The sequence below is a fragment of the Scomber japonicus genome, chromosome 3, assembly GCF_027409825.1.
Source record: "Scomber japonicus isolate fScoJap1 chromosome 3, fScoJap1.pri, whole genome shotgun sequence".
NCBI lineage: Eukaryota > Metazoa > Chordata > Actinopteri > Scombriformes > Scombridae > Scomber > Scomber japonicus.
The window spans coordinates 35,331,325-35,357,021 of record NC_070580.1 but is presented as its reverse complement, the minus strand read 5'-3'; the positions used below and the strand labels follow the sequence as shown (position 1 = coordinate 35,357,021).

Here is a 25,697-nt window from a genome sequence, read left to right as displayed (position 1 = left end):
GTCAAGTTGTGAAATCACTGATAAGGCCTCTCGGCTCAGGGTCGACTCATATTTGGGTCAGAGGATTAGAACTAAATGAAATGTTGACCGTGGATATAACAAACAGAGCTCAAGTCAAAACTCTTGTGTTGTTTCCAAGAGCAACTCAACACAAGTTTCAATTAAAAACAGGGAGCTAATTTATCAAAGTGCTCAATGTGACATTTCTTCACTTTTACTTGTAAGTGTAACAAGTCGTCTAATTTCTTTGGATTTAAAATGCTCTTAAATTGAAGTTATTCCTTTTCTTAGAAAGCTGAAACACAGAAACAGAGGAGAAGGTTTTTTACAAAAGTTATACAATCAATTGATGAACATCTGAAACAACATTCAGTCATTTCAGACGAGGGTTATTTTAGCTCATTATTCGTTCTCTGCAGCTCTGATGATTTTTAAAAAGCAGCAAAGTCACACAAACTTCTTGTTTCACTCATAGACTGTATAGAAGAAATGGACGTAACACCCGTGATGTCACCCATTGGTTTGTGGACTGCTGCTCGGAAGCCAATAGTTTCTAATCTAGGCAGCGCCATCTTGAAAATCTCAGGTGCATGCTGGGAAAAATAAAAACATGGATTCTACTTATATGGGTGGAGCCATGGGCTGAGCAGGGAGGTTGCTATGGTTACGAGGGCTGGATCTCGAGGACATTGGTCAATCAACCTGTCAATCAGGACGTAGCCACGCCCTAATGCATACCCTGCTTCATCGTCACATATATTCTGACAAATGTAGAAACTATGATTTCTCTACCTGTTCTTGTCTCGTAGCTGGCTGATCTCAGTCGTCTGCAGTAACAGCTCTTTCTCCAGCTTGTTGGTGGACAGAGAATTCTCTAGAAGTTGGATCTCTATCCGAGACGTTTGGTTCAGCACCTGGTGGAATAAATCGCATCAAACCCTCAAAACGTGCTTTCAAGTGATACAATCAGCCAATGAGACTGAACCCATTCACGTGACAGTTTCATGTAATCGTCACCTTTGCTTCGACCACGTTGAGTTTGCGTGTCTGCTCCGCTGTGTGCGTGAGGAGGTTCGTTCCGATCTCCAGCATGGTGGCCGTCTGGTTGTGAACAACATGTGACGGGACGTTAGCGGTGTCTGGTCTGATGTTCCTCTGGATGACGGTCTCCAACTGCAGGAGGAAAAGACACAAGTACGTGATGTGATGAGATAGGAGACGACAGACCACAGCGTACAGTGATTTAGTTCTTCATCAGTAAAACGACACTTCAGATTATTTTGAGTCTTTCCAGAAGTTCAGCAGTGAAACGTTTCATTTTGAGGTCTTGAACCACCCACTCAGTGCATCCAGTCCCCCAAATCAAACATGTCAGGGGGTCTGGTATATAAAGACGCACGTCTCTCCATCTCTGGGAATATCAGCTGATGCCAGCTCGCACTGCCATGCCGTGACCTTTAACCCCTGACAAATAAATAATCCATCCATCCAGCCATCTATCCGTCCCTCAGAGTCCACGTCCCCAGGATATCAGTGCCACTGAGAAGCACAGGCAGTTGATAAATATACCACTGCACCAACAAACAGATTGGTCCCAGTGGGACGACAAATGAGGCTGTTTGATGGGTCAGCGGGAGAGAAGTTCAGGCCGCAGCGCCAGAACACATCTGAGTCACTTTTCTCAAATGGATTTCATCACAAATCTTTATTATGACATTTTAAAACATTTTTAAACCTGATGAAGGTCAGATTCAGGTTGAATACTGTGTATTTAAAATGTTGTGGTATAAAGTCAGTTTGTTGGGTTTTTATCATATTCTTTTTCACTTTAAAGAACATTTAAAGGATTATCAGGTGATCAGTGTAAAGATGCCAAAAACACCTCAGTTTATTCACTCTGTTTATGTAGATTCATAAAGTCACAGCAGACCGGTAGCACAGTCTCAAGATGAGAATATATAAAATATTTAACTTCACACTCAAACCTTGATAGCTCTTCTATCCTGCATGTTTAAATGCAACCTGGCCTTGTGGCTCGGTGGTGTGTGTTGTGGTTTTTAGGAGACACCACTCAGAGCTGGTAGTCGTGAAGCTCGTTGAAATATCTTTTCAATGATATTGTGTTAAACAAATAAACTTGAACCTGAGTCAAACACCTGCTAACACCACAGTGCATCGATCCTTTGTCTCTCGAGGAATCTGTTATCCAATCTGTTTATTTTTTCATCACTTCTTATTTGTTTTGATGTTTTTTTAACCCTTACATTCTCCTCATGTTCAGGCATTTCATATATCATTTCAGAACCACGAATCATTCATGTATATCTCATCAGTCATTAATAAATTGGTGATTAATCGTTAATGAAGCTTTCAGAGAGCAGAGAGACACATTATATAATGTTCCAACATTATATAACACAGGACAATATAACACTTTCATTAAATGATGATGATGATGAATAAACTGTATTTTTGAATGGTAGTTTTTGAATATTTTTTAATAAATGTGAACCGAAACCTCAACAAAATGTGTATCAGCTGCACAAAAACATTTTTTTAGAAAGTTGAAATATTTAAATTTTTGTATATTCTGTGTCACATTAGGAGAAGTCATCAAAGAGTTAACCTATACTGTTTAATTTAACTTGCTGTACTTGTATGCCATTGTTTTATTCCTTCAAATGTAAAACAGTTATATGAATGAAGTTATTATTATTAAACTAACCTAACTAACCTAAATCTGCACTAAACTTGTTCTTTGGCCAAACTTTGCACCACTTTTTAATGAAACTGGGTGCAGAGTACTTGACATAAACTGTATCTTGCAAATTAAGAAACAAAGTGAGAAACATGCAGCAGGTTGTAGAACAGGATTGAAATCCGTCCTTCAGACTGATGACATTTTTCATTATCCTCCAGTTTAACCAGCGCCGTGTTTTTATGCTTTTATTTCTTTCATCCGCTGACCTTATCGCATCCATCATTCTTCATGCATGCTGACGGCGCTATTACTCATTTTCACTACCCAATTAAACTTATTCAAGTGCTATTATGTTTAGTCTGCTTCAATTCAGATTCAGATTAAACAAGCATCGCTCTGTTCAATCAGAAAATGATTTTACGAGAGGCGGAGATACGAATCGCAGCTGCATCAGATCCAAGAGGCTTTCTGGAGTGTGAGCGAGTAAATTGGGCAAACCTGGAAAAAAGAGAGAGAGAGAGAAGGAAAAAAAAACAGATGTTGTGACGCAGCAAGAAGTTAATCAAATAATCAAACGGAGAGAAAATAGCTGGAACGAGCTGATTGGTTTTCCCTCCTGCTCTGCTTCCTGTGATGCTGCGCTGATAAACGCTGATGAAAGCCAAAAACTCCACCTGGCTGCAGCACAGTCAAAACCAGCAGAGATAGAAATAGAAACACTAAATAGTTCAAGTATTGACAGTATGAACAAATATATTTCATGTGTGTGAGACAGAGAGAGAGAGAGAGAGAGAGAGAGAGAGAGAGAGAGAGAGAGAGAGAGAGAGAGAGAGAGAGAGAGAGAGAGAGAGAGAGAGAGAGAGAGAGAGAATTGAGATGAATTGAAAGAAGGAAATCAAAGTTCAGCAGGTTCTTTTTTGGTCTTTTCTTTGTTATTTCTTGTTGAATCTCTGGAGACGCAATGTGCTGACTTTTTAATTGACCCTTGCTTCCTGCCATAGGATTAAAACTACACACACACACACACACACACACAATACATGAAACCTCTTCACACAACACAAAAACTGGCATACATTCATGCACAAACACAATTAGCCGTACATGCACACACACACACACACACACACACACACACACACACACACACTCACTCACAATTATAAACTATACAAGTGGAGCTTGACCAGCGAGCTCTGGGAGAACGCGGTTAACCCCACGTATGGAGGGCTTGTTTCTGAGACGCTAACTCAAACCACATGTTGGCTTCGCTGTGATCTGGCCCCTCTGTGTGACTTCACAGAGAGGTGGGGGGGGGGGTATGTGTGACCAAACAATCCCGATAACAAGACTGACGCACGGGCAAGTAGCACTGATAGAGATCTGGGGTAACAAGTGCAGTGTGGGTCGCTGGAGTGTGTCGGGATCAGAGCTGTGATTCTGCAGTGTGGAAGTGGTGGAGGTTGGTTTAGTGGATGCCTGAATGTTAAAGGCAATATAACCTGCTTTTTGTGATTTTATGTTATTTATATACTTCCAAAACTTCCATCTACAAGTAAGAAACCCCGGATTCAACCTGCTCTTAACATTCAGTTACCTCAACTTCAGGTCTCCAAGGCGATGAGAAGACAGTAGGTGTAGAGCATAGACTGTATAAAAGAAATGGCCGTAACATCCGTGACGTCACCCATTGGTTTGTGGACTGCTGCTCGGAAGCCAATAGTTTCCAATCTAGGCAGCGCCATCTTGAAAATTTCAGGTGCATGCTGGGACAAACATGGGTGGAGTGGGGAGGTTGCGATAGGTTGCGAGGGCTGGATCTCGAGGACATTGGACAATCAACCTGTCAATCACGACGTAGCCACGCCCTAATGCATACCCTGCTTTATCGTCACATATAAAATCAGGGAGGCCAAAATTTCACAAATGAACATCATACTGCATTGAAGAAGACTTTAAACTAGCGATTGAGACCATAAACACATTTTGAAAACGTTTACTGAGGTTAGAAATCAAGTGAGAAGTTGGTGAATTCTCCATTGACTTGTACAGAGATGTTCGCCCCCTGGTGGCCTTTTGATAGAATACAGTTCTAAGTTACTTCCGCGTTGGCCTCATTTCAGAGGACCAGAACTCCCCTGGTGTAGAGCTGCATCACTTCCTTAAGCCTCCTGTTGTCTTGACCCAGGAGTACAACAGGAGCTAACTCAAATAAGAGGTATACTTACAGTTCTTTATTGTGATTTTCTGTAATATACACTTTTATGATGATTGATAATAAACAAGGTCATACTTCTAAAACTGACTAAAGGCAGAAACCTTTTAATCACTTAGTTTGGAAAGTTACCTCTACTTCTGGGGTCTGACTGCAGGTCTCCGGGCCAATAAGTGGAGAGTCGGGTCTCCAGGTGTAGAGGTGTGTCACTACCTGGAGCCTCCTGTTGTCTTCGGGTTAATTTTGACTCAGGCGTTAACTCAAAAATGAGGTATAAGTTCATTTGAATGAGGCTATAATTTCTTAGAATATGTGTAAAACCTGTGGTAATAAGTTGGAATGAAGTTGGCTAAAAAGGTCAAACACAGACTTGGGTCATAATTTATACCGTCTGTTTTATAAAGAGGAGGGTTTTATTTTTATTTGACTGGATTTGCAAACAGTCACATTTCATCATAAAGTTAGTTATCATGAAGTAGCTAAACAGTCATTCTGTTATGTGTGAACTCACAATAAATTAATATCTGTCCAGTAACACATGAACATTTCACTGTGTGACGTTCTTGTATTTTTATTACACATGTAGAAGATTTTTATCTACTGATTCTGAGTGAAAAGGAGTTAAATTCATACTAAAAATACATTTGCTCATGAACTTTCACAGCAGAGAATGAAGTAATGGGCTTCACATATGACCTTCCTCACTTCCCAGTGGATCTCAGGCCTGGTGGTCCCAGATGTGAGGTCTGCAGTTGGACACTTCTCCATTGAGCTGATGTCAGATTGTTCACATGTGCCTAACTAATAGATGTTCTGTAGTCTTTGTTGTTGAGGTTGTTCCATGAGTCGAACGGGCTCAAAGATGCACAGATGTGCTTGAGAAGTCGACATTTTGAGTAAAGAACGAGACATCTGGCTTGAAATGTAGACAGATGATTCGTAAAACCATCTCTGACTCACAAGAATCACCAGATGAATCAGAGGTGTGGTGACGATTCAGAGGCGACTGACTGACTGACTAACTTACTTACTAACAGGTTTACAGGTTTAAACTTGCAATGTGCTTGAACGATCTGTCAAGCTTAACACTCAACCCCTCAACATTGACTCACACATACACACACACACACACACACACACACACACACACACACAGTAAGAAAAAACAATTGGGGACACAGCTATTGTCCCCAATCGCACAAGCTGTCCTCAATTAACTGGTGTGAAGTGTGGTTTGTGTCCTTGAAAGTGGCTGATGTCACACACACACACACACACACACACACACACACACACACACACACACACACACACACACACACACACACACACACACACACACACACACACACACACACACACACACAGAGTTTAACCTTAACCACAACCTCTACTTACCTAAATTCAACCCTTAACCACTGACCTAAAAAACTTTTTACCAATCGGGGACACAGCTATTGTCCCCAATCACACAAGCTGTCCTCAATTAACTGGTGTTAAGTGCGGTTTGTGTCCCTGAAAGTGGCTGACGTCATACCCCCCCACACACACATACACACTGCTGAACTGTTTGTCTGTTTGCGCCCACACATAGCTCACCATCATCATTAGTCACAAAGTTGCTGAGTGACAATAAACCACCAAATCCAAACGCGTGTTATGTAACAAATTCAATTCATTTGATTACATTTCTTGATTGCAGTGAAGCTATCAGTTTATGTAATGATATAATTTGAGTTGGGAAAAAATCGTCATTGGTTGGTCAATTTGAACAGAAGATACAGGGGGAAAAAATGCACATGCATACTTGCAGAGCTTGTTATTTTCTCTAAGTATCAGAGAGCCCAGATGTTTTGGCTGAATCTCAGAGTGTTATGAACCAGCAGAACGAGCCAACAGCCTCAGGCTTTGTTTCAGATCACCGCTCCACTTGACACACTGTAGGGAAATATGGCTCTGCACGGTGCCTGACCTGAACTCTGTCTTTATCTTCTCCTCAGTACCCTCATCAACTTTCACTCCATCTCGCTTTATCTTATGTGTCCTCCATGTAGAAACTCTCTTTTTAACATTTCACTCAGTAAAATAGCAGTAAGGGTTAAAGACACAATACTTGGTGACACTGTTTAAAGGGGACATAAGAACATTTCCAGGTGTATATTTTCTATACTCTATACTGGAATATATTTGCATGATTTATACTTTTAAAAACCTCCTTATTCATCTTATACGGGTTCATTATGCAGCCCTTCAGTTCAGCCTCTGTCTGAAACAGGCCGTTTTAGCTCCTGTCTCTTTAAGACCCCCCCGTCCCAATTTACACACTTTGTTCTGATTGGTCAGCTTCAGGAAGTCTCCTCTGACTCCAGAGGCGACGTAAACAAACTACAGTAGCAGGGTTTGACTTCCTTTTTACAAGTTCAAGCCGAAATCCGATCCGAAAAATACAAGAGGACAATGTGAGGGTAGTAAAAAACATCACAATTGAAGTGTTCAGAAGGAGTATTTCATGTTAACATCTGACACCAGAACTATATAAATAACAAAAAGTATAAAATATCCCCTTTAAACAGCTTTACAACAGAGTATCATGAGAAGAATGTTTTCAATGCTTCTTTAGACGAATCTAAAGGCTCAATTTAAACAACATTCTCTAAAGATTACCAAAATATCTCCTACATTCTTTGACTCGACTGAAAAAATACATTTACAACAGTTTTAATTTAATCAACATGATGAAAACTTTTCTTTGCAGCCTTTTCTTCACTATCTTGAGTGGACAGAAGATAAGACAGGCAGCTATATAAATGTAGTCCATTTACCATTTCCTGCTGTTATCTAAGGAGTCAGTTCCAGGATTCATGTCTGGAGTCAAACATCTAAATCTTTCTCCAGCTGTTCGCTCTGCAGCTGGATGTACACCTTTGTCGACACTCTCCAAAAATAAGTTTAGGTTAATTAGTAAAACCTGTTCAGTCTGTTCAGTGATGTTATGAAACTAAATTGTGCCTCACTCTGCTTTTGGGCCTGAGGTGAAACACCTGCTGAACTTCTCTCTGCATTTCCGACACAGATAGGAATCCCTAAAGGTAGTTTGTACTGATGGAGAGAGATTTAAACATTTCATTTCCTCGTTAAGCTCTGTGAGGTTGGTCAGTGTGGTTTGTGCTTCCTTACAGGGCTCCGGTTCATCAGGATTAAAAAAATGCCACCATGTGAACAAGGGAGAAACATTTTGTATATTTTAGATTAGGAGTGACTGAGGGGCAGAGCAAGTAATTAAAGACAACAGCAGCATGATGAAGTGAGAACAAATAACTGCTGTCAAAGTGAAAACCACATATCACTAAAATGTTTGGTATGTCATCTTTCTATTCTATTTTTGACTGCAATAAAGCTGCAAAAATGATGTGACTCATTGCTTTGCAGCTATTTTGATAATCAATTAATAATTGCAGTTAATTTTTCAAGTAAATATCGTTTTGTTCCAGTTTCTGAAATGTGACAATCTTCTGTTTTTCTTTGTTGTATATGACAGAAAATTGAATAATTAATAATTTTAGACTTTAAAAATCAAACTGAAGACAATACTTTTGGCTAAGTGTGATTTTTCCCCCCAGTTTTTTCAAAGATTTCAGATTGATCTCACAATCTGTTTGACAGCAGTGAGCTCAAAGTACAGCTGAGGATGATGGGAATGTTTTTAGTTTTGCAGGTGTCCTGACCTGATTGTGGCACTAGAGGGAGACGTGAGGGTGGCCAACAAAGTCATTATAATTCATCCTTGAGGGAACATGAATATCTGAACCAAAATTCACAGAAATCCGTCAACTGGTTGTTGAGACATTTCACTAAAAGCCAGAAATGTCAGACCCATGGTGCCAGAAGAGAAAAAGACAGAAGTTCAGATTACACATTATTTTTGTGTGATGTCACTGTGTCGAATTAGGTGATTATAAAATCATAAATTCTTAACGTGACCAAGAGACATGACACGCTGGTACCTGTCCAATCATAGCTTGCCATCTTTCACAACCTGTGTGATGTCATCGGAAGGAAGTGCCAGGGAACGACTTCCAGGAACGAGAACGTGAACAAACGATGGCATCTGAAGCAGTGTGTGATACTGGCTGTCTTGTTGCCATAGCGCCATGAACCTTTCCTCTGTTTCACAACATCACAGACTGTGTTGTGGATTCGATCGTACTCGGCGAGATTTGTGTTTTTTCGGATGCAGCATCAGTTGGTGTCAACTGCGATAAAAACGGGATAAAATAATGAATTGTTACACCCCGTTTTCGGTCCAAACATTGGACGTCTTTTAGGTCTGGCTTATATCAAGCTGATATTGAGAAGATTGAACCTGACGTAAGTCGGTAGTGTTTATCCTCTGGGGACCATGAATATCTGGCAATCCATCCAATGATTGTTAAGCTATTTTATTCGGTGTTGGATCCAGAACCTGATACAAATCAGTTTGTTTCCTGTTATTTCGTAACATCGAAAAAATTTTAGTTTCATAAGTTTCTGACCTTTGTTGTTTCTTGTTCTAACTGTGGAAACCTGGAAACTTTCAGACTCGCTTCATACTACATTTATTTTATGTCCTTTTAATCTATATATCACACATAAAACAGTCCAGAGTCCATTTCTATCATACAGGTCAGATACTGATCATATGTAAGTGTATCCTGTGTTTTTTCACCTGTCTGAGATGTCTTCTATGTTCGACATCGTAAAACCGACCTGCTGTTTTCATTCCCCACGCCTCATATGCTCCATCTTTAGCACATCTCCTGACAGGTGTTTTCTAAAACACCAAACCACAGCCAAGACGCTTAACACATGTGCCTCTGGGGAGATATTTGAGAACAACGCCACGTCTATAGAACTGCCCAGGCTGATTTTTATAACTGATTGTGTAATTTAAAGAACTCAAGTGGAGATGAAGTTATAAGAGCAGTTACTCTGTCAGTCAGGATAAAGGTCACTCTTGTGTCTTTTAAATCCTTCGTGACTCAACAGTTGCTTGTTTTGGTACCATGCAGGGAGTGTGATGGAAAAATCTCCAGGGGACGACGTTCATTTTAGCCCCCTTTATAAACCTTAATATGTTTATGTTGGCCGCCTGAAAACACTGTCACGTCTTCAGAAATCTCTCTCAGAGAACTTGTGTAAACCACAATTGTGTAAATGTTATTGATATGGGTGTAATGATACACATGATGAAATTTCACACTTCTTAAACATAAGACTTAATCTATTCAAACCATTTCTTCATGAGTGTAACCCTTTATCTAAATTAAATCAAAGTTACACTGGATATTTTCCTTAAATACCTCTCTGGTCACTCAAGACTTTTATTTTTATCTTTATAAGAGTGGATATTTATGCATCTGTTCTAACAGTATTTATTACCAGCTTTTAGAGTAAATGGATGTTAATGGACTACATTTATAGAGCGCCTCTCTGGCCATCTGACTACTTTCCACCACATGCCAATATTCGCCCATTTTGGCATTCAGTATCTTGCCCACAAGGAAATTTTGACATATGGGCTGGAGAGGTCAAGGATCCAACTGTCGATCTTCAGATTAGTGGATGACCCCTTGTACCTCCTCAGCCACAGCTGCCCCCCGAGAGGAGCATCAAACAAGAAACAGATGCAATTTTAACTTTAACTTCCATCAGTTTTGGTTTGAATGCTTTTTATGGGAAAGCTCATTTTGTGAAAGAGGTAGGAGTGGGAAAACAGTGGAGAGGACCCAAGTTAGTCCTCTTATTTTGAATCTCGTTCCCACAGGAGGACTCTGCATCAGACGTGGGCCAAATACAAACAAGCAGTTCCTAAAAGCCGTTTTTACAAAGCTCTAAAAAGTAGAATCAAATTAAATCTTCTTCTGTTATGTTCTCGACAATCTACAATCAGTTAAGTAGTTAAGTAGTGGTTGACTCATCTGTGGTCACTAGAGATATGATTTCCCGAACATGCAGAGTCTTTACTCGGAGATGTGGACCAAAGCACAAACACATTCCTCATGAAAACAGTAGCCAACATCTGGGAAGCCACCACCATGTTGAATTAATTTGGTGCCCCCTAGTGGTGCTACAGGTCATGTGACATCTTGGTATCCACACAGATTTTTGTCATATGGGGCTTTTCCACCACAGGAACAGAGGGCCAAGAACATTTTTATGGACTCAGACACGAAAACTAAATCTTGTTCAAAAAGTCGCTGCTACGGGGGAGGCGATGCTTTCTAATAGTTCAAGACATTTAAGGTTTGCAGGCCTGACCGTCGCTGATCGCTGGTCAAACAGTTCCTACTTTAGTTCCTCCCCTGAAACTATTCATTCAAAAAAGGCTAAAACAAGTAAACAGGTAGCACTTGACTTTAAGTTCCCCTCTTAGCATTTATAAACAGTTAATAAAAGGTTTATAACACACTATTAAGTACGGATGAGTGATATTTATGTGTTTATCAACATCTAAGATGCCTCCTATGAACAAATATAACTGGAGGCTGCTGTAGAAACATAATGAACGGGGTTGAGCATAGCTCAGCGGGTAGCGCACCCGCCCCATGTGTTGAGGCTACAGTCCTCGTTGCAGGCGACCCCGGTTCGAATCCCGAGCCGAGCGGTCTTATCCTGCGTGTCATTCCCCCTCTCTCTGCCTCCTGTTTCCTGTCTCTCTCCACTGTCCTGAACATTAAAGGCAAAAAAAGCCCAAAAAATATACTTTAAAAAAAGAAACATAATGAACGACAATATAGTAAAACACGGTTGTAATAGTATAAAATATGTCGTCATAGCATAAATTATATTTGTTGATAAATGATCTACATTAACAAAACAGCTAATTATCTGCAATCTGTATTGTAAATCATTGGCTGTGTTTGAAGTATCTCCTTTACTCACTCATTCACTTCTCTCTATATAATAAACACTAAATATTTCACTCAATAGTTTGCAGCAAATCAAGACAAGACACTAACTAATCGTCATAATTTTGTGCCGTCACCATCAGCTGTAAGGTCATGTGACGGTAGATTTCAACATCTTTAAAATATGCAGCATTGCATCGTGGGATTGTTAACAGAAAGTAGTGCAAATACCATCAATACTACTTTTTCTTTTCTGTTGTGGAATATTTGAGGGCAAAATATATTGGTTATATAAACGGTGGAGGGTAAACGTAGAGTACTATATAGTTAATAAGAAGTGATTTCAGACACAGCCATTAATTGAATGTTTGTATACTGATTATTAATGTTAAATAAAAGCACTTAAAGTAAAATGTTACTCCTCTTACCTGGTGGAGATTTCCAAATTTAACAAAACATCCTCCATTTAAAGCCGACTTACTTGGCTGTTGTGGAGCTTTTGTTGAGTCGAGCGAGTAAGTGGACCTTGAGTGGACACTGTTTAGTCAGCTGCTGTTTCCATAGTCCAGAATTAAATATTCAGCTCAGCATTTCAGCTTGTCTGTGGCGACATCTGAATGTTTTTTAACTGATCCTCGATGAGATTTAACAACTTGTCAAACCAACCATGCCAGCGCCACTTCATTATGTATTTAAATGATACCACAGAAAGAAACTTGTAAATCCTTTAGGGGGAAGTTTAAACTGTTTCAGCCAAATCAGATTTTTTTTTTTATATCATAATTCACATAAAATTACAGTTATTAGAGATGAAGTCACTGCATTGTTCGGCCCCTCCATTCCCACCAGGGATATCAGCTCTAAACACATATTTACTTCACATAATACAAACAGAATAACTTCCTGTGTCTGCTTAACATATATCACAGCTTTATGAGACTTTCCTCTGTTGTGTCACTAACCTAAATATCACAGTCTAATGACCCTGTAACCATCGGTATGTGTGTTAGACAGTCAGTATGCGGAGGAGAGACAGCTCTGTGTGTGTGTGTGTGTGTGTCAGTTGGACTGCAGGGTCACTACTACACCCCCGCAAACCAGCCACGACAAATATCTCAATCATCTCGCTACAATCAGGACCAGATGGGCTAAGTCAACACAGTGTGTGTGTGTGTGTGTGTGTGTGTGTGTGTGTATATATGTACATGGAGTGTCTGTTCTACAAATCACTGTTGAGCTACAGAGTGTCTGAGTTTTTCTTACCTGGTGCACCTATTTTAAATCTGCATGAACAGATTATTTGTCCACTAATTTTCATCAGCAGTAGTGAACACAGCACCGACATATTATCAACTTTTAAGTTAGCAAACAGTTGGTTATTTCCGCATCCAGCAGTTGATCAACATTATCATTCATTTGGAGTTGTGTTTCTGTCCACCTGCTGATTATAAGTCCAATATTCACTCTCTTTTAGTTCTGTTTTTACTCTCTACCAACTTCATGAGGGAAATATTTGGCTCTTTCACCAGCCAGTCTGCAGCTAACGGTGTCTGTTTGCTGTTTTGGTGTTGAGTAGGTAGTGTCCAGTGGCTTTTTCTCTGAAGACGACGCTATGAGAGTGAACCAGAACAGTGAAGTTGCAGCCAGACAGCTAAACAATGAGCTGAAACGCACTATAAAGCTCCATAAAGCCGAGAGGAGCTGCAGAGTTACTGATAATTCTCTGTAGACCAACATATTACACACTGACAGTTTAAACATTATCATCATGGAAAATATCAATATTAGCCACTTGATAGTCAAATAACACTTGGAACAACTGGAAAGTTAAAGCCTTGCACACCCATTAATCCATCTGCCATCACCACCACATATTTGTTAAGACAAATGGGATCAAAGGGCATAAAACATTACAGTTAATCATGATGTGTAACAATAAATCTAAAAAGTTCCAACAAACAAATCCAAGGCTCAACAGAGTTTTGCTAAAATGTAAGTTCCTTCACATCCTGATTTTTAGTTTTCATTGCAAAAAGACAAAGTTCAGAGTAAACTACTTCCTTTAAAAAATGAATCTGAATGGGAAGAGGAAATGTTACTCAAGGAAATAAGAAAGTTTTGTATTATTGTTTCTTTAAAACACTAATCAATTCCTGCATCTACTGTATTTAAATAAAGTTTAAAATCAGGGAGATCATTGAGATATATTTTCCTATATTCAGTGAACCCTTTCATACTGTTCATACTGTTCATAATCAGTCTCTATCTATTAGTATTTATAAATACCAGTCATCAATAAAGAGGTGATTAATACTTAATTAAGCCTTCAGAGAGCAGAGAGAAAATTATTTATTTATTTATGGAGAAAAAACATTCAGCCATTATACTCTATTTTATTTTTTTATTATTTTATTAACCAAAACAGGAGAATATAACAATCTTCATGATTGAATTGTTGAATAAATATGGGTGAAATTTAAGCCCCCTCTTATGTATTAAAATATGCATCATCTGTTAAGACATTTAAAAAGTTGTAATAAGTCAATTTTTGTATATTTTGGGTCACTTTAGGAAAAGCCCTAAAAGTTCAGGCTAATAGACGTGTTCAGGGAGTTTTAGCTGCTCTAAAATGTAAGAATGGGTCATATGAACAGTATGTGAGGGTTAAGAGGATTGGTATTAACACAACATTTGCTTTTCTCTATTAATAGTTTCGCTCTGGACAATAAAAGTTACCTCTCTGTATTCCAACGATTTCACATTTCCTCAATAACATCAAGCAGATTCTTTAAACCTGCTCTTTGCCAGACTTCTGCAGAAGTACTTCCTGGGTAAACCACCTCAGAGGGTTACAGCTACAAAAAATATTCACCAGTGTGTTTTTTCTTCTGTCTGACTGATGCATTCGAGGGTAAAGACACAGCAGGCTGCAACAGTTTGGGGGGCCATTACCGGTCCTGCTGTGTGAAGTCTGGTTAAAGGAAATGGTTTGAAAATGGCCCGTAGGAGGTTAATGCTCTTATGTAAAAAAGAAGGTTTGAAAAAGCGGCGAAAGAATGCAAACACAGACGTAGATTGATCGGAGACGGTTGACAGCTGCAGGAAAGGTGTAAGATAAATAAATGAAGCTCAGCAGCAGTACAGTCCGTTCACTCTCTGAACTACAGAAACAGAAAGAAAGACTAACCCTAAACCTAACCCTGTAACATTACCTGTATGTCCTAATCTATTTACTAAGACAATAAGCAAAGCCGCTGCTTAATGAAGTATTAATGGTCGGTGTTGTCGTAGCGCTCCTCTGTCAGCGTGTTTGAACAGATGGCGTTGGATGGATGGACGCCACCCGACGATGGAAACGTTTTACTAGATGATGGACAGCGTGTTTGAAATGAGTTTGCTCAAAAACTAAAGAGAAAAATTGAACATGGTCGTGGATGATTTATAAAACAAACGTGCTTTAATGTTTGTTCCTCACATCAGTGCTAAAACATCCATTAAACGCTGATATTTAAAACCTTCTCTGCTCAACATCCCATTCCACACTCCTCCAGTGTTTTCCAGTTTCAACACACCGAAGATAAAGGAGTCCAACTTTACTGTGAGAAGTAGTGAGATATTCTGGCGTTATCTCCCAGTGTTCACGACAGAAATCATGTAAGGTTACTAATAAAAATTCCAGCGGAAAACTAAAACTAAACACTAAATTGTAATTGTATCTACCTCTACTGTTTCTACAACCCACATATCCTGGCTGGGATTTGTTTTTACTGGTATTAAGGTTGTTGCTATTTCACAAGAGAGCTTGTACGTGAAGACAAACAACCTCCATCTCCAGCAGCAGGAAGCGTCAATATGTTTAGAAGACATTGGTACGGTTAGGGTCATCACACCGACACCTATCAATTACACATTAATATTTACTATCAGACGAATTCTGATGCCCTTTTAGATGCATCTTATATTGGCCACTTTCTAACTGGTTGTCATTATTACACACATATAACATTTAAGAGTTATAGAATGAACTAATAAAGCCTAATCTTAACTGTTTAACTGTAATTATTCATTGTTTTATTTCATATTATTCCCAATATTTTGTTTACTTTCTTTCTTTTCTTCTACGTAACATTGTGTTGTGTGTTGTTGCCGTTAATGTTAATGTTTCTCAACACCATTGTAAATGAAGATTCCTCCTCAATGGTCTTTCGAGGTAAAATAAAGGTTAATAAATGATTTGTTCTTCAGTTTTTTTGAGAACAGAGAGGATAAATAAATCTTGCTTTTGTAAACAAACTCCCAGTAAAGTCACATTATAAGACCCTCTAATTCTACAAGTGTCTTATTCTGGAGTCTTTTTGTGAATTTCTATCTATTTTTTTTTACTGTTACTATTATTCAGATGTTAAATATGGTCAAAGTTCCAAAACTTGAGTTGAACATATGTAGAAAAGCTCTCTGTAAGACCAGGTCCAGGTTCCAGCTGTCCTGAACTCTGTGTTTGTGATTTATGTTTTAAACTTTTTCCCGACAAGATGACGTCAACTTATCAAGCATGCTCGTAAATGGGCGTTTGTTCCACAGCCTTGGTTGCTAAGGTGGTTGCTAAGGTGTTTCCATGTGTTGTTCACATTGTTCACGCTCAGATTTCAGATTTTGGCTCCAACATATATGGATGGATTTGAGAAGTTGATATTTGGTATAAAAAAAAACATGGTCAAAGGTCCAAAACTGGAGGTGAACATATGTAAAAATCTAAATAACCTCTGCTTCAACTTCTGCTTCGGGGTTTCCTCATGTCCACAAATGGCTAATAAATGGTTTTACGTTGGTAACCTTTGTTGCTAAGTTTGTTCTCATTGTCCATTCTGATATTTCAGATGTGATTCAGCTCCAACGTTTACAGATGTGTTTGAAAAGTTGACATTTGGAGTAAAAGAAGGAAAAAAAGAAGTGAAATCCTGGACAGGAGCTAAAACAGCCTGTTTCAGACAGAGGCTGAACTGAGAGCTGCAAACAGACCAGTAGAAGATAAATAAGGAGTTTTTAATTTGAAATCATGCAAATATATTCCAGTAGAGCCCCAGAATATTAATATAGAGCTGGAATGTCCACATAATGCCCAATAATGTTGATAAAAGTGAAGTTTAACTTTTATTTTGAAGGGGAAACAAATTTTCCCAGTCTGTTTCAGAACAAACAGACTGGGTGAACTTGTTTTCTCTTCCAAAAAAATGTGGTTTATTAAAACCTGTTCCTGCCTCAGTGTTGTCAGCATCTCATAAAAACGTCCTCATTAAGTTTTAAGACCTGAATAGTTTATGTCTGTATTGAACTCATTGGTTGTTAAGTTCTGTTTTTTATCAAATTACACAGACAACTGAGGTCAGGGTCATATTACTCCATCATAGCAGGACTGTAAGACTGCAACCAACCATTAGCTTCATTATCAGAAGGTCTGACGATTATTTTATTTTACAACCGACTGATGTTCAATCTATAAAATGTCAGAAAACATTTTAAAATGCCAATCGTTCCCCTGACGCCCCAGTGAGAATATTCAGATGACTTTTGTTTGAACAAGAGTTAAAAACCTGTTTTGACTGCAGCTATTAAATTGTACTTTCTCACTTAGTTGGTATTTTTGGTATTTGGTATTTTCCCATATTTCATGTGATTTTAACATTGTTTTTTTTAATCCTATTGCACAGGGACTCCAGTGATGTGAATTGCATTCCTTTACATGTAACAAATTGTTGGGACAACGACAAAAATCTTAAAACTTTACTATCATGGGAAACTGGAACAGCAGATACTCACATTAGAGAAGCTGCTACCAGTGAATTTTGGCATTTTTGAGTTAAAAAAGGACCTAAAGGATTAATCAATTATCAATTTTTTTGTCAATTAATCTTCTGTGAATCAAGTAATCCATTCTAGCACACGACAATGTATAACTATGTATAGCGGGGATCAATAGGAGCCCCACAACAAATGTTCTGTCCCAGGGATCCACCGGAGGTTAATCCAGCCATAAATCCTTCCCATCTGTTCTGCTTCTTCTTGGACTCAAACTATTTTAAAAAGCCAAACATACCCCTAACAGTGCTTGAAAATGTAAAGAGGGAAGAGAAAAAAAAAGAATTTAATATGTCTGAGTACTATCACGGTTTTGGTTTTGACTACCGGCTGTCCCCAAAGAGCCGAGGAAGAAGAGATGAGAGCCGAGAGAGAGAGTTTCAAGTTCACTCATTTTTAGGGGCGATAAAAAGGGAATGTTTGAGCCCCTCGGTGGCTGTGGTGCTTGGCCTCACGCCAGGATGTGAGTGTGTGAGTACAGTGTGTGTGTGTGTGTGTGTGTGTGTACAGTGTGAATCAGAGAGAGAGAGAGAAGAATGAGAAAGAACAAGAAGAGGTTTTCCAAGAAGCTCTGCATGTTCGTGGTCTGTTTGGCACTCGGCCACAAGTCACTGGGAATCTCTCCCTCCTTCCCCTCCTCCTCTTCCACCACTCTCACCTCCTCACTTTAATCTGTTAGTCATCTAAAATCTCTTCCAGCATCTTCACACTACTTCACAATCAGTCCTCATTCCCTCCGTCATCCTCCTGACTCAACTGTTATCTATCTTTCAAAATGTGTTTTATTATTATTATTCCAGTAAAACATTTGGGCCTTTTTCCATCATATATTTCTGAAGTGCAAACGAAAATATCTGAATTTGGCAAAAACAGAAAACTCCTTCCTTCCAGATTCTTTTCTCAGTTTTTTTTCATACATTTTAATCATTTCTACATATTTTGTAATTGCGGATTGTCAACCATATTGACATTTACAAAAAATGAATGAGGATTTATTTTGATATCTTTAGGGGGAAACATTGTTTTTAGCTTTTTAACATGACTTTCTCTCTTTCCTAATAACCATCTGTGAGTATCTGTTGATCTGGATTATAAACTGCTGTATACAGTTGCCTTTATCAGGATAAATACTGTTGTATTGAATTGAATGGCATGGTTTTTGTGTTTTTTTTATACGGATAAAAACGAAATGTTTAAATGTGGTCAAAGCTTCAAAACATGAGGTGAACGTGTATAAAAATTAACCTCTACTTCCTCCTCCTGATGACATTACATTGTTTCCTGATGCCCATAAATGGTCGTCTGTTGCCAGCTTTTTTTTGCTAAAGTCGTTCACGTTGTCCACTCGCATATTTCAACATGTACAGATGGATTAGAGAAGTTGATATTTGGCATATAAGAGAAGAAAAGCACTAAGTGAATTCAGGTGTTTCATTTAGACCCATTAAGCACCTGGACTTGTTCTGAAGAGCTCAGTGAATTTAAGCCTGGTACTGTCACAGGATGCCACCTTTGAAATAAGTCAGTTCATGATATTTCTTCCCTGCTAGATATTCCACATTCAGCTGTAAGTGGTATTATTGAAAAGTGGAAGTTGTTTGAAACAAAAGCAACTCAACCATATAGTGACAAACCACATAAAGCGACTGAGCGGTCAACGACTGCTGAGGCACGTAGTGTGTAAAAGTCGCCAACACTCTGTTGGTTCAGTAAGTGCAGAATTTTTAACCTCTCTGGCATTAACATCAGTACAAACACTGTGTGCCGGGAGCTTCATGGAGCGGGTTTCCATGGCCGAGCAGCTGCATGCAAACCATCACCAAGCACAATGCCAAGCGTCGGATGGAGTGGTGTAAAGCACGCTGCCATTGGCAACGTCGTCTGTGGTGTGACCAATCACACGTCTCTGTCTGGCAGTCTGATGGACGCGTCTGGGTTCGGTGGATGCCAGCAGAACGTTACCTGCCTCACTGCTTTGTGCCATCTGTAAAGTTTGGAACAGGGATAATAGTGTGGGGGTTGTCTTCGAGGGGTTGGGCTAGGCCTCTTAGTTCCAGTGACTGGAACTCTTAATGCTTCAACCGAGACATTTTGGACACTTCTATGATTCCAGCTTTGTGGGAAGAGTTCAGGGAGGGCCCTTCTCTGTTCCAGCATGACTGTGCTCCAGTGCACAAAGCAACGTCCATTAAGACATGGTTGGGTGAGTTTGGTGTGGAAGAACTTGACTAGGAGCCCTGATCCCAACCCCATCGAACACCTTTGGGATGAACTAGAGCGGAGACTTCTCGTGGAACATAAGTGCCTGAACTCACAAATGTTTTTCTGGATGAATGAACAAAAATTCCCACAGATACACTTCAAAATGTTGTGTAAAGCCTTCCCAGAACAGTGGAAGCTGTTATAGCTGCCAAAGGGGGGGAACCAGCCCCATATTAATGTCTGTGTATTTAGACTTCATAAAAGCTCCTGTAGGTGTAACAGCCAAGTGTCCCAATACTTTTGTGCATATGGTGTTTATAATTGTAAACAAAATATGATCCTGTGGGTGCTTGTTTCCAAAGTTCTTGTATTTCTGCACACCTCCACAAACAATTAATATGAATACCTTGAGATTTTTCGTACATTGACAACAAATAATCATTGTTTTATTAAGTCTTTCCTGCCTTCCTTCTTCATCTCCTCCTCGAACCTTTTTATCAGTCAGTCCTCGTTTTGCCTTCAGCTTGTCCACTTCCATGGTAACTGAAATCTCCCACAATGCCAACTCACAGCTGAACAATGATGAATGACCCTTTAAACTGGGATTAGAAAACAAAATGAACCGCCATTGACTCTCTGAATCACACACACACACACACACGCCGACGCACACACACACACACACACACTGAGGAGGAGTATTTTATCCCTGTCCAGCTGATAACAGCCTGTCTGCTCTGCTGACAAATTCTGTGGCCTTTACAGCAGAAGATAAATCTCACTTACAGTCTCTCTCCATTTCCTCCTCTTGGCTTTTTGTCATCTAATGTGTCTCAATGTCTGGCTCGGGGCCATTAACTTGGCTCCTAGAAACACTAAAGAGGGGTTTCGACTTGACCAGTTTGGGGCGTTTGAACTGCGCAGCTCAAATATTTTTCATTAGAGTAGAAATCTGTGTTTTTGTTTCTGTATTTTTGATGTAAAATGTTTCTTGTTTTGGTCTTTTTGTTGCTCACTTCTCAAAGATCATCCCTACATCAGACATGTGGGAGGATGATGTCTGTATGTTTGGATTTTATTAAGATGATGTTTGACTTTTCACACTTTCCTCAGTCTTGGTAACTACTATTTTTTCTTCTGTTGCTCCCAAATGAACCTTAAATCCATCAAACCTGCTCGCATCACTTCCACTGATTCATGCCAAGACAGAACTACCAGATGTTAGTTGTTTAGAATGGATTTAATAACAATAATAATAATAATAATAATAATAATATAAACTTAATTTAAAATACAATGTAATTCAGAAAACAGAAAAGACAGATGCAAGAAATAGGAAAAGTATTAAAAAGAGAAGAATAAAAGACTAAATCAGTAGTCAATAACATGACAATTAATATTGTAGATGAGGTGAATCATAGTAAAGGTTTCTAGGTTAAAGAAAGTGTAATTCTGAAGGTTTAATAAGTGAGAGGTTCCTTCTCAGACCTTTTGAGGGAGAGAGTTCAGTCAAAAAGTCTAAATGCATTTTTCTTTGTCTACACGTGAGGCGTTCAGGTACAGTGTTGAGTGTAGGACACACAATCACTGTAGTTAGGAGGAAAATAGACTATCTAATAGACACATCTTACAGGTATATATGAACCGTGGCTCATGTAAACAGCTGTGTTGATTAAAATAGAAGAAATATATCTATTTATTTATGTACTGGTTAGTAACGCAGGTAAACACCACACAGACTCCGGCGTCGTAAACGTCAGCGTTGTCGGGAGGAAAACGTTAAACGATATCGTGGAGAAACGGAGGAGGAGATAAATGTTTGTTCGGCTGCTGCTTCGTGCTGACTGATGGTTTTGTCGTCTGTTGAACTTCGGCTGAGTCAGATTTCCTTCACAGAGCTGCTGACATAAAAAAATAAGACCGGAGATCTGACCCAGAAACTGTATATATAAGTTTACTGCTTTTGGGCTCGTGTGTGTTATTTGAGAGAATTTTTTTTTAATATTAATATTTTATGATGTTTCTAGCTACATCTTGTTGACGGCTGTACATATAATCTTCCTTCTGCAGAGCTGCATGTTAAATATTTGTATAATGTAAACTGTTATGTGTGACCTATGGCCATAAAACGCACCCATCAAAACTCTATGAGAAAAGTTGAGGAAAAGCAGATTTACACACAATTTGGGAGCTGATGCTGCGTGTGTGTGTGTGTGTGTGTATGTGTGTGTGTGTGTGTGTGTGTGTGTGTCTTACATGTCGGACATATGTTGATCCACTCTGGATGTTAAACAGAATCCATGTTTTCATGATGCACACATGAAGAATGTTTCTCTGCAGGATCGATCAGGTGAGGCTGTGATGAGTTCAGATCCTCCAGAGGAGACGCTGCATTAAATCCACACGTGTAGAAGCTTCATTTAACACGCTTCTGTCTAGACGATCTATTTCACGCCTGGATATGATGAGTGTACTGTGATTACCTATTCCTGTTTCTGTCTATTTGGATTTTAAGTTAAAATGATTAAATGATTATTGAGTAAACTAAACAGCGAACAGCTGACGTTTTTCATGTGACCAAACTTTTACAAACACTACACTAGAGTTAAGCTTTTAAAAGCCTCAGCTTTCTGAAAGTAACTCCATATGAAATAAGTAGCACTTATGTTCAGTATCTATCTCAGTGTTTTAACCCATCTCAATGGAACAAGATTTTACTTTGTCTGTCTGTTTTCTTCATCGTGTTTCTTTATGTATTGTTGTGTGGCTTTATTTATGTTTGAACAAGCCGATAAATATAAGTTTAAAAAAGTTTCACAAACTTCACTGAACGTACAACAACTTCTAACTTACTTTTTCATCACTTTACATGATACAAGCCAACAGAAAACTACTCAACATCATCACTATCTGGACAAAATGATGAATCTAGATCACATCTGGCATTATACCCTAATAAACTTAATAAGCTTTTTATTATTATTCAACTACTGTTTAACAAGAACATTACATAATTTAAGTGTAGTTGTGGGACACTAGATCTTTGTAGCTCTCCTCAGACTGACACTGTTCCTCCTTTTCACACATACACTTCAACCCTGACATTTTCTGGACACCACTCTGAGGAGCGTTTTGAGTGAACGCAAATGTCCAAATCACTCGGACTGGACCGCAAATGGACTTTACGCTGCCAGCTTCCTAAAACAAAGTCCATGTAATGTCTGATTGAGCCCATGTGTGAATACAGAGTACAGCTGCTTGCTGCAGTAAGGGAGACGTACGAGCAATTCATCAAACAACTGTTGAACAAGCAGAACATAAACTTTAATACCACGTCTTTAACTTCCAGCAGTCAGCTCCTCTCTCATCCACAGCTGCTATTTTACACCTGTGACTGCCGCTGGATAAGCGCAGGAGGCCAGCTGAGCTGCATTAATCTGACTGAGCCTGAACTCTCCGCTGTGAAGGTAGCGCTAACGGGACAGAGGACTTAAAATAAAAGCTTTTACAACTGCAACATACTCTTTACATCATGACCCTAAGCCTCCCCTAAACCAAACGGCGTACTTCCAGTAGGTGACAACATGTTTGACACGGACAAGCTCCTGCTGTGTGCTACATGTGTGAAAAGAAAACTCTGGAAAATGTCTGGACTTGATACTGCGGACATTGGATAACATGCAGAAACATTATCTTACATTTCTGTTTAGAGAAGAAAATAAGAAAAGTCAACTCCAGATGCACCAAATGTTCTTACCCAGGTGTGCTGTATAATGACTCCCACTTGAATAAACTTCCTAATTGAACTAATCCCCTATTGTGATAAATCAAGCAACCCATTTCTTTAGCCCACAAATTTAATAATCCATTTATTAAAATTACTGTAAAATATGTTGTGAGTTTTCTTGACTATTCGCAAAAGTAAGAAAACACTATGAAAGTTCAGAAATCAATGAGTAGTAACAATCAATGAGAACAAATCTTAGATACGAACAAAAATAAGACAGAATTTGTTCATATATGACTTCTTGCATTGTTTCTAGCAGGTGGGGAGTTCTGGTCCTCTGAAATGAGGCCAACGCAGAAGTAACTTAGAACTGCATTCTATCAAAACGCCACCAGGGGGCGATCATCTCTATACAAGTCAATGGAGAATTCACCAACTTCTCACTTGATTTCTAACCTCAGTAAACGTTTTCAAAATGTGTTTTGAAAGCATGCAGCATGCACCTGAAATTTTCAAGATGGCGCTGCCTAGATTAGAAACTAATGGCCTCCGAGCAGAAGTCCACAAACCAATGGGTGACGTCACGGATTTCTTTTATACAGTCTATGGTCTACACAGGAGGCGTTCAGGTACAGCGTTGAGCGTAGGTCACACAATCACAGTAGGAAAATCGATTTGAAGCATAGAAACACGTCTCAGGTTACGAGCCGTCAGCTGTGTTGATTAAAACAGAAGTGTATCTGTTCTGTCAGAGGTGTGAGACAAACGAGCGAGAAACGCAGCTGTAACGCTTTCTGTGTAGACATGACGTAAGGCAGAGTAAATGTGTAAACTGATGAGGGGGAGTGTTGAAAGAGTGCAAACCTGCTTTACAAAAACATTTCTCTCCCTGGAAAATACATTACACACATAATCAGCACGCGCATCAACCTCCAACCTCCACCGGAGCTCTGAGCAGTGATCACAGTGATCAGCTGGACTGTTTGTTGTGTTTACTGCCACAGAAAAGGAAAAAATCGCCTGTTTAATGTACGACGTCGTCCCTCTGTCAGCGCCTCGAGAAGGTTTCCTAACATTACCAGCAGTTACATGTGCAACATTGTGAGGATTAAGTCATTGTTAAAGAGGAAGCACACAATTTGGAAATCCAAGCAGAGAAATTCAAGCTAGTTTTAAGCTGTTTCTATTCAAAATATTATTGGAAAAATGATACTATGTTCTGCCAAAAAATCTTTTACAGGATAAAGTGTTGTTGGTTTTTATCCTTTTTCTTTTTAAGGTTTTGAAGTTATACTTTGAGTAAAAATATAAAGAATTTGCTGGCTGTAGAAGAACTGATGATTATTTAGAAATAACAGATCTCAGGAAGCTTTCACTGGCCTGTACGATGGCGGCAAAGATGGAAAGTACGACATCTAAATAATCACGCAGCACTTTGTAGCTGTTATCACTTACACTTGTTTATTCTGAAGCATCTTGTTTATTATCTGGTTGTTGGTGGTCTGTTGGTCAGAGAGTCAATTGTTTAATTTACCACAGCAGCCAGTAAACAAGCGACGCAGCGAGCCGCACCTGTTCTACTCACATTCACACCGTGATACGAACAATCTTCTATTTCTCAAACTTTAATAAAATCTACAGGAAGGAAGATGTTTGTAAAAATACACACCTGTCAGCCTAAATTACAAAGCTGGACTGGACTGAACTGAAACAACAAACAGCCTTTACTAACCTTCATCTTGGTTATGAAGACTTGAATGAATTAAAATTTCGTCCGGAGAAACTTCAACTCATCATTCTCATGGGTTCCTTTGACCCCTCACCAGACCCTGCTGGGTGTCAGGATGTATATCTACAGCATAAATCTAACAAGGCCGATCTCTCACTTCACTCTGACTTAACTAAACTGCCTTTAAATCCAACTGTCACCCAATCAAAGAGAACATATTCTGGCTCAATGCTGATGCTCGATGCTTTGGCTAAACCGCTGCACCTCGCCCCCACTGGCTTAATCAGGGTCCTCTTGAGGTTTCTTCCATGTTTTCTCTAGTAAAAGCATATTCAACATATTCTATTTTAAGGTCTATATTTATATTTTGTCTCTACTGG

The 25,697-nt window shown here is 39.2% G+C and overlaps 1 protein-coding gene across 1 annotated transcript in view; it reads right to left on the bottom strand.

Moving 5' to 3' along the window:
- Positions 1 to 25,697, bottom strand: part of angpt4 (angiopoietin 4) — a 72,944-nt gene that overhangs the window by 13,433 nt on the left and 33,814 nt on the right. Inside the window, exons 2-3 of the mRNA XM_053316706.1 lie at positions 1,018 to 1,173; positions 793 to 914 (exon numbers count right to left, since the gene is read on the bottom strand). Coding sequence (XP_053172681.1) covers positions 793 to 914; positions 1,018 to 1,173 — 278 coding nt within the window. The remainder of the gene's footprint in view (positions 1 to 792; positions 915 to 1,017; positions 1,174 to 25,697) is intronic.